This window comes from Myodes glareolus, chromosome 4, assembly GCF_982192425.1.
Source record: "Myodes glareolus chromosome 4, mMyoGla1.1, whole genome shotgun sequence".
Classification (NCBI taxonomy): Eukaryota; Metazoa; Chordata; class Mammalia; order Rodentia; family Cricetidae; genus Myodes; species Myodes glareolus.
This window is the reverse complement of record NC_142029.1, coordinates 90,403,670-90,413,432: the sequence shown is the minus strand read 5'-3', so window position 1 is coordinate 90,413,432 and position 9,763 is coordinate 90,403,670. Positions and strand designations below refer to the sequence as shown.

At 41.5% G+C, this 9,763-nt stretch overlaps 1 protein-coding gene across 1 annotated transcript; it reads right to left on the bottom strand.

Moving 5' to 3' along the window:
- Window positions 1–1,675: 1,675 nt before the first annotated feature.
- On the bottom strand, window positions 1,676–6,630 carry LOC148122393 (prostate and testis expressed protein 2-like). The gene is made up of 3 exons (XM_087905944.1): window positions 6,570–6,630; window positions 1,970–2,098; window positions 1,676–1,833 (listed from the first exon to the last, which is right to left on the bottom strand). The coding sequence occupies exons 1-3, from the start codon at window positions 6,628–6,630 to the stop codon at window positions 1,676–1,678; spliced, it is 348 nt and encodes a 115-aa protein (XP_087762070.1).
- Between the last annotated feature and the right edge of the window lie 3,133 nt (window positions 6,631–9,763).

Sequence of the window (9,763 nt, the reverse complement as noted above, 5' to 3'; positions counted from 1 at the left end):
CCCAAAGGAAGGGACCCCAGAAGTTTAGATAATTGATGAATACTCATAAGGACCCCAGTTACACACAGGATAGGTGCTGTCACCTAATAGAGGGAAGCCAAGTGGTCTGTGCGTACCCAGGACACAAGAAACACACACTGTCTTTAGCCACGTGCTTCTTGTCTTGGCGCAAGCAGGGGCACAGCCAGACCCAGGACCTTATGCTGGAGTAGCCACAGACGAGGTGAAAAGTGAAACATGCCCCCAGCGATGCTGAAGCAGGCATGGGCATCCCATTTATACTGTTTTATGGTCTGAGTTGATCTTCTGACCAGGTCTCTTCCTCAAGGAACAGGTGCCAACGAGATACGAACTCAGTTTGCTGGATTTAGAGTCCAGATTTAGAGTCCATTATACCATGGGAGCTGATACCAAGGTGAGATAGGATGACTTTTAATTTTTTTCTCTTTTCTTGAGCATTCACTAAAGTATATTTTAGATAAAACACCAATAATAAAAAGTCATATTTTTATGCCATATTAGCCTACTTTTTTGCTCCATCGACTCTTGGGTAGAAGATTTCCAGCTCCCTTTGCTCCTGTTCACACTGATACAGCCGGGGAGGAGATGCTGCAAGAGTGAGTTTTGTTAAGATCTACGCTAGTCTAAGTCACACCAGGTGTCTGAGACTTTCTTTGGGCCTCATAGGACAATTGACATTCAATATGCACAGCCTGTGCTCCTATAAGATTATTGCATTCTATAAGATATGTTTTATTAAGTGCTACACTAGTCTAAGTCAAACCAGGTATCTGAGATACTTTCTCTGGGCCTCAAAGGACAATTGACATTCAATATGCACAGTCTGTGCTCCTATAAGATTAAAAATGTATTCTACAAGATACGTGTTTTACACGAGTGTCTACATGTTTGTATATTATTGATGAAAATAGATACCCTGTGTCAAGTTAGAATGCTGATCAGTTTTGGTGGTGTTTTTCAATACCTTTTAACTTTGCACACTTTAAATTTTTATTTAAAAAATTCAGAATCCTTCAGTGAGTTCAATTGTATTTCCATTCTGTTTCCCCTTTAAGTAATAGCTAATGATAGCATAGTATAGTTGTCACAAATAATTAACCAACACGTAGGTATGTGTTATATGCAATTTTAAGTAAATATAATATGATTCTTTATGAATTTTCAGACATAATTATTGTCATTTTACCTTTTCCTCTCTTCTTTCTGTAATTTCTATCCTTTCCTCTTCCTTGTGAAAGTTCTCCTTCCTTCTTCACGTCACTGAATCCCGCTGTTCACCTTTCTCATACTCTCGCTAAGCCTTCTTTGTTTTAATCCTTCTGGGTTCCATGTTAAATACAGGTCCTTACTTCTTAATGAGAGCACTCAGATTTTACATGAGAAACACTGGAGACTGAGAGTAGTGAAATGGAGAGTTTGTTTTATGACCTTTCTAAGTTGTGTTCCAGCTTAGAAAGGCAAGGTGCTCTGGTCAAACACAAAGAACACTCTATAAGCTGAATGCGTGGCCCTTCCACCTTTTTTTGAATAACCAGAAGGGTACGATCTTATAAGAAGTTTATTTCATGCTGAACACACAGAGGGAAATTGAGAGATGACTAGAGGAGGAAATAGGGTACAGGGACATGGTTGTTATTGCTGAAGGAACTGGCAGTTAGTTGAAGTCCTTATTCACTACTTGGCCAACATATCTGTTACAGAAATCTTCACCTTTGCAGCAAAAGACAGAAATCTTCAAACTTCCATAATATATGTTTTCAGTCAAACACTCATCAGAACAGTCAAGTTCGGTGTGATTGTGGATCCATCTACCTAGAAGAAAAAAAGCATTTAGACTTAGTGCCCCAAACATCACTTGGCATTCACAGTGAGACTTTCTCCACCAATACCAACCCTGTTTTCCAGAGCAGGAATACATTAACCTCTTAGCAAGGATGGAACACATTACCTGTTTCTGAGAATATGAAGAAATTCCTGGTTCTGCATCGAGGACTGTATTTCGTAGTGCAGTTGCTCTTGCCTACCAGACAGTGTCCTCTTTTAAAAGACTTGCAGACCATGCACACTGTCGCTTGAGCTAGGGAAAGCAGATGTGAAGGGTGAGCAAAGAACTGAAGCGATTACCAATGCTTGAGGATTAAGGCATTGAGAGAAAGAGTAGAATCCTTAGGAATTTTCCTCATGCGACTTCAGGTTCTGATATATTGCATCAAATTGGGTCCCTGGCTTCCTTAAGAAGCTGAGACTTTGACACCACAGTGTTGATTGCATAGGAAATAAAGTGATAGGTCATCTTTTGTATCCAACATTGTTGTGCACAAATGTATTAAAGTATCTAAGTTAATCTGACACCTAAAGTTCTTTTTGAAGCATGAGAATAGTAATAATAACATCATGGGACTAACACAAAATTAGACCTGCAAATCAATGGAACAGAATAAAGGGCCCAGATACATGGCCATATAACTACAAACACGGGTTTTTGACAAAGGTATCAATAAGACACATTGGAGATAAGACAGAATCCTCAACAAATGTTTCAGAGAAAACCAGATACCTTCATGTAGAAGAATTAGCTAGACCATTTTCTCCCACCTTGCACAGACATCAGCTCCAAACTGAGTAAAGATCTCGATGTGAAAGCGAACCTGCTAGAAGAAAAAGTAGGAGGTAGACTCCAAGAAATAGGCGTAGGTGAGGGCTTCCTGAACAGGAAGGACTCCAGTCCCTAGGGCAATAATGTCAACAATCCACAAATGGAACCTAGACAAGATAAAAACTGTGGCCTTATGGTGACACAGAGAGAAAACCCCAAGACAGGGATAAGCTGTCTCCCCACGATCTGACCTGATTGTACCCCCGAGAAAGGTGGAGAATTCTGATTACACTGATACAGATGAATGACCACAGGCACAATATGTGTTTTTCGCAAGATATCTTGTCAAAGGTAATGAACAAATTGTTTGCTTAGTGTCAGATGATAAATTCCAAGAGACATCTCAATCAAGGGTGTTATGGACAATTGTGCTTACTTAGGCGATGGTGACATATAACCAGGATTTCCTCATGCAGCCCCCCTTTCTCTGGATCTTAATGGTACCTTCCATAAATCCACCTTCCAACTTTGTTTACTGAGAAAAAAACCTTAACCTTATTATGAATACTTGGCACCGTTACAAAGAAGGGAGGCAGTATACTATTTAGAGAAGTAGCCGCATGGCTGCCCTGTCCCGCTATGTGTCTGTAGGAAAAGGTGTCTCTCCTTTGAGAAGCCTACACATGCCTTACACCTCTCTCTCAGTCTCAGCACCCCTTTTCCCATTTTTTTAAAATATCCACTGTTGATTTATCCTGAAATTAATTTCTTTCTTCAAGCCCCAAATCCCAGTTTTGCCCAGGGAAGCAGTCTCCGAAGCGTGCCTCACAGGCCGCTGCGGGTAGAGTTTGCAGTTGTGCCCCTGTCACTGGCAGGAGGAAAACATGAAGCTTAAAATCTAACCCAGCCAAGGGAATTACCAGTTGAATGAAGAATGAGGAGGCAGCCTAGGGAATTAATAAAACCTATGCCAGATATGTATCACACAGAGGACTGATATCTAAAATATAAAAGAAAAAACCCTCAAGAAATCAGTAAGAAAACAAACAACTCAGGTTTTAAAAATGGCGCTGGATAGAAAGCTCTCAAAAGGAGGATATAAAGCACTGATAAGTATATATGATTTTTTTAACATGTTCAACATTTCTACTCTCAAGAAAAATACAAATAAAACTACTTTAGGATCATCCTCTCACACCAGCCAAGACGAGAACAGAAAAGATAATGAGCCCTGCCGTGGATTCGAGCAAAGGGAAGCCCTTACACTTTCAATGAAGATGTAACTGGTACAGCTCCAATGGAATCCAATGTAGAGGTTTTTAGAACAGCTAAAAGCAGAAATATCACATGGCACAAACTTACGACTCCTAGAACACACCACCCCAAACCATACACTGCCTTAGAGATACTGGCATGCTCATGGCTACCCTGTTCACATTAGTTAGGAAGTAGAATCACCCTAGCTGTCCTGAAACTGACAAATAAATGACAATGTGGTTTAAAAACGCAATGGATTTCATTCATTTACATAGAAAAAGGAAATTTACAGGAAAATAGGGATTAAACTAAAAAAATCTTATAATGTCTTGAGTAACTCAGCCCCCAAAAGACAAACAGCATATGGCCTCTCTGTTACATGGAACCTATCCTTGAATTTTTATATTTGTGTGTTTAATCTAAAGTGTTTGTAGAGGCCAGAGAAAATAGAAAGGGAACACTGGGTGGATGGGGTCCTTAGCAGGGAGATGGTAACGTGGAACATACGTGGCATGCACATAGAGGAGAATACTGCGGCTGGAAATACTTAAACAGGGATTGAGGGATAGAGGGTAAGGTTAAGTAAAACTAAGAATATATGGATAAATTCTTATGGAAACCCAATACTTTGTAAGCAAATAAAAATATAGATAAAATGGAAACTCACTACTTTTTAAAAGCTAATTAAGAATACAATTAAAAAAAAGAGTTTAAACAAAACTACAACACATAGGAGGACAGCGCTTCCCAGAGGAGATGGGTTAGCGCTGAGTTACTTCAGTGCTCGGTGTGGGGTATCTCCCTCTGCGTTACTGCTCAGGAAGATCCCAGAGGTTCCCTAAACAAACAGCACAGGCCATTGCTAGCAGTCCTGGTTTTCCCATCAGAACTGGGTGGGAAGACCCCATTGCTGAAGATACGGTATGCTTTAGCTGTGGGACATAAAGAAATCAAACTGGAAGGATCTGAAAACTTGCTTCAAGCTGGCTAATGTTACAGTGCCAGAAATGCTCGGCAGGCTTTTGGGGGCTAAAATTCATCAATTGCATTGTCCACTAGTGAGCCCTACGTGCTACATTCCTGATGTGTCAGGTAAATGTGCTCAGAGGTGCAATAGTGCAGCAAAGGTTATATGGGTAACCAGCTGCCTTTGATTCGCTCTAAAGACGGCCTCACTGGAGGAACTTTGTGCCCGATGCCATGAAACTGGACAAAATCCCATGTCTCAAAGCGTCAGAACTCTTGAGGGAGAACCTACTACTGTTTTTTTGTTTTTTGGTTTGTTTTTTGTTTGTTTGTTGGTTTTGCTAAAAGGACTTGTCAAGCTACCCTGTTAGAATTTATGTATGTAGTCAGAGATGAGTGATCAATGCGGAGGCTCACAGCTGGTCAAAGTGCTAAGAATGAGTGACTGTTGAGAGTGCAGCCCTGAGTGGGGTGTCTGTATCACTGCTCCCACAGTGCTCAGGGGGCACCGTGGGAGAGGAGGTGAAAGGACTGTGAAAGCCGGAGGGTGGGAAACATGCTGTGAAATGTTATCTCCTGGAGACGCCACGTTCAACGCACTCGAGAACTTGTAGCGGCTGTGCGTATTGGTGCAAGACTTGCACAGTTTCAAACCACTCCACAGCCCATCATGGACCGGGGGAGGGATTAGGAGGTCTCCTGCCTCCCTGAGGAACTACTGACCATTAACATGCTACAAGGTAGGGAGTTGTTTTTTTTTCCCCAGTGATGTAGCTTCTGAAATCCCATCACCCTTGCTGATGCCAGTGAACCAGATGAAACTCAGTGGTTTATAAGAAAAAGGAGACATAAAAGGAGGGGGAGAACTTGTGGAGAAACTCTTTAGAAGGAGCGAGAAGGCAACAAAAGTAACAGGACATGGTAAAAATAAAATAAACAAAGATCAAAACTAAAAATACACGTGGAACCAGTGAGATGGTTCAAGAGGTACCTGCTGCCAAGCATGACGACTTGAGTTCAGTCCTTGGGAACCACTTGGAAAAGCAAGAGAATCAACTCCCAGACACTGTCTTCTGGTCTCCACATGTATGCCACGGCATGTGCTTCAGTACACACACACACACACACACACACACACACACACACACACACACACACACATGTGCACTCACATGCACAGATAAATACATGAATGTAATAAAAGATAATATGCACGAGGAATATATATTGTCCTGGCACCAAAGAAGGGAGGCAAAGCTTACAGCATTTCATAGCGTATACCCTCTCCCCAAAGGCATCTGATAATCAGATCTACTGATCAAAACAATGCACTTGATATGAAAAACTCGCTTAAGATAATCTCTTCAGTGTCCTCTTCCCAACAGATAGATGATAGCCAGCTTCTATGGTCTTAAGATGCTACTGGGGGTCAGGCACGCAGATATGAGGACATAGATGTACAAGGACACACAAACTCATTCTTACCTAGGGAGTGAGTAACCTCACTCGGAGAACTGGGGAGACCTGACCTCTTACTCCAGCAGGTGCAGAGTGGAATCAGCACAAAGATCCCCATCCTACTGGGTCAGCTAGTGCCAGAATCCTGACCTTGATCTCCCTCGGCTCCCACACACTCCCAGCCCAGCTATCCAGGCCACCATCCCAGGTCTACTCCAGCCGTCTTCAGTCCCTGTCCTTGCCCCGTTTCAGCCTCCAAGGACTCTCTCACCTTGGAAGAACACAAGAGTAAAAGCCCCCAGCAGTAGAAGAAGGAGCATGAACTTGCCCATCTCAGTCTGAACTGGCAGAGGACACAGCAGAACAGGGGTCTGCAAGAACTCAGGAGAGATCAGGGTAATGAGAGCAGGCTGCAGAGTTTGCTCTGAGCTGCTCCCAGGATGTGGGCAGGAGCTTCTTTCCACAGCTGCCAGTGGGTGTTTCACCAGTGCCCAGGTTCAGGAAAGCATCTCACAGAACCAGTTCCTTCAGAGCTCCAGGGGGCAAAGGATGCCCCTGGATCCCTCTCATATTCCTTTATGGGTGAAACTAGGATTGTTTAATTTGTAAGTGAGATCCCTAAGGTTGAGTTTGGAGCAAGACCATGGACCTTTTATTCCTTTCTAGTCTTGGCAATGGTGAGGTAACTGAAACAACAGAACCATGTTCAATATGCTCTGTAAACCAGGATATGTAACAGCCACTGTGTCTCATTTATAGGAGATCTTTGGTACTATAGCAGACCACAGTAGACACTCAGCAAATGGCATCCAGACAACGCATGTAAAAGGGACATTCCTCATGTAAAGTCTTAGCTGCCTAGTTTCTAAATACCTTTATTAGCTAAGTAGGATTTTTCACAAGCATAGACCCAATTTCTAAACCACACTTAGCTAAAATACTCATAATTTGTACATGTTTCCTGGTAGCCTGGCCTGTGTCTGTGGCACACAGGTCATAAAATACAAAATAGTCTCTTAATTTTTAAAACTGTATTTCTACTAATATTCCCTAAGGTGTCTATGGCTGTGCCATCACACTTAAAAATCCAACCCCTCACCACCAGACACTCAGCATGCCTGTACATCAATCCAGGGGAAGAAGAAAGAGTACTGGGCAAGTTCACCAGCTGAACACACCGCGACTAGGGAACATCTCAGTTGGCAGGGGCTGTCTTATGTTCCCTCTGCCATGTTCCCTGTATGTGAGCCCTTCATGACAGAACCCTTCAGAGAGACTTGCTATGAGAGCAGACCAGGTACCCAGTCCTCATTAATGACTAAGCAAAGAATAAAAAAAATGAATGGCTGACTGGCTGGATAGATTAATGGATGAATGGATAGATAGATGAATGGGTGGATGAATGGGTGGATGATTGGATAAATGGTTGGGTGAATGAATGGATGAATGGATGCATGGATGGACAGATGAATGGATGGATAGATGAATGAATGGATACATGGATGGATAGAGGAATGGATGGATGGATGGATGGGTGTATAGATGAATGAATGGATGGATAAATGGATGGATGGATGGGTGAATGGATGGATGAATGGATAGATGAATGGATGAATGGATGGATGGGTGTATGGATGGATGATTGAGTGGTTGTCTGTGTGTAGAAGGCAATGACTGGAGACTGATAGCTAGGATCACAGATTCACCCCACTCTGAGAACCTGCTGCTCATCATGCTTTATGAGTATGATTAGTAGACATGAGAGCTCTTTGCCTAGCTTCCCAACACAAAGACAGTGCATCAAATACTGGAGGAATCCAAGATAATTTGCCCAGACACAAACTGATTCCCTGTGCTGTATCACCCGATTTACCACTGTGTTCTCCATGTCTCTCCAGCATTAACAGAGGAATTCTGAATTCTCGCAGTTCTTAAGCCTTACTACCCCATTGCAATCATTCTAGCAAACAGCCCCCCCCCCAAAAAAAACCCCAAAAGCAGAGAGGGAAACAGGACTTGTCAAATTAATGCCATTACTAATGATCATATTTGTCTTTGTGAGGCATCGATTTGCTAACGACTCTGATTTTATGTTCTTTTTCTTTTAAGATAAAATTTATTTATTTATTTATGTGTGTATGTGTATATAGATGTGTGTGTCACAGCACTTGTGTAGAGATTAGAGAACAACATTCATTGAGTTGGTTCTTTCTACCTTATACATGAGCTGTGGGGGTGAAATCCCAGTTGTCAGGCTTATGTATTAAATGCTTTTAGCTGTTGAGCAACTTCATTGATCCTAGATAGACTATTTTTAAAACCTGGAATACACTTACGAGCTGTAAAGAAGACTAAGCGTCCTGAGGTTAAACTCTCATGTAAAAGTGACAGGAAAGGGGCCAGCTGAAATGAGTGGGCAGTTCGCCTCGGAACCATTTACTATTTCTTGAGTATTCTTTAAAAACATTAAAACATTAAAAACATGTGTGTGTGTAATTGTGTGCCACATGTGTGTGCACTGCTTACAGAGCTCAGAAGAGGGTGTCTGATCCCTCCGAGCTGCAGGTATAGGCCTTTGTGAGCTCCTGACATGGGTCCTCTGGAACCTGAGCTCTCAGCTGCTGAGCTGTCTCCTCAGCTCCCTGAGTATTGCTTTTGTGTCCTTGTTTGAAACAAGGGATAGAACGCAAAACCACAGGGTCCACATGCACAGACACAAATGTGCACCTGAAGGCACACATGGGCCCACAGACACATGATCATGCATAACACACACATATACACACACAAAGAATAATGAAGTATTGAACATAAGTTGTGAATGTTCCATATTTCATGAAATAGAATGGGAAATTGAAAACATTTCCCCCAAATAGAAACTATAAAAAAATTAGATAAAATATATGAGAAAAGAAAGTCTCTCTCTGTCTCTCTCTCTTTTCTGCCCCTCACAAAATAATATGACAGTTATAGAAGAACACTTCTCAGCAATAAAATAAATCAACATGTATACATAAATTATTTTCTTCATACTTTTGTGAAACAAGAGAACGAAAAGAAGGGAGCCATCCATCACTACCGACTGGAAATAACCACTTAAGATTTATCAAGACACAGGCATAAAATTATTAAACAAGTTTTTTCATGAATTCAGAGGTGAAGAATTCACTATGCAGTCTTCTATAACTTACATTAGTCACTTTTGGACATTTTTACATGATTTATGTAAAAATGATTTATTTTACTGTTGAGTTTTATATTCTTAATGTACTACTACCAGGTAACAGAATATGTGCCATCAGGCAGGGTTTACATATCAGCCTGATAGCATGGAAACAGGGAAAACAATGATCTGGGTAAATATCTTGAGGAAATTTTTGGTTGTCAAATTGATATTCTAGGAAAAGAAGGGTGAATTCCCTCACATGGGTATTCTTCACAATATATATATATTTTTAAGGATGT

Coding starts and splice junctions, on each gene's coding strand:
- LOC148122393 (XM_087905944.1), bottom strand. CDS start 6,630: ATGGGCAAGTTCATGCTCCTTCTTCTACTGCTGGGGGCTTTTACTCTT. Junction 2,099..6,569: donor TACTCTTGTGTTCTTCCAAG/GTGAGAGAGTCC, acceptor TGCTTTCCCTAG/CTCAAGCGACAGTGTGCATG. Junction 1,834..1,969: donor CTTCATATTCTCAGAAACAG/GTAATGTGTTCC, acceptor TTTTTCTTCTAG/GTAGATGGATCCACAATCAC.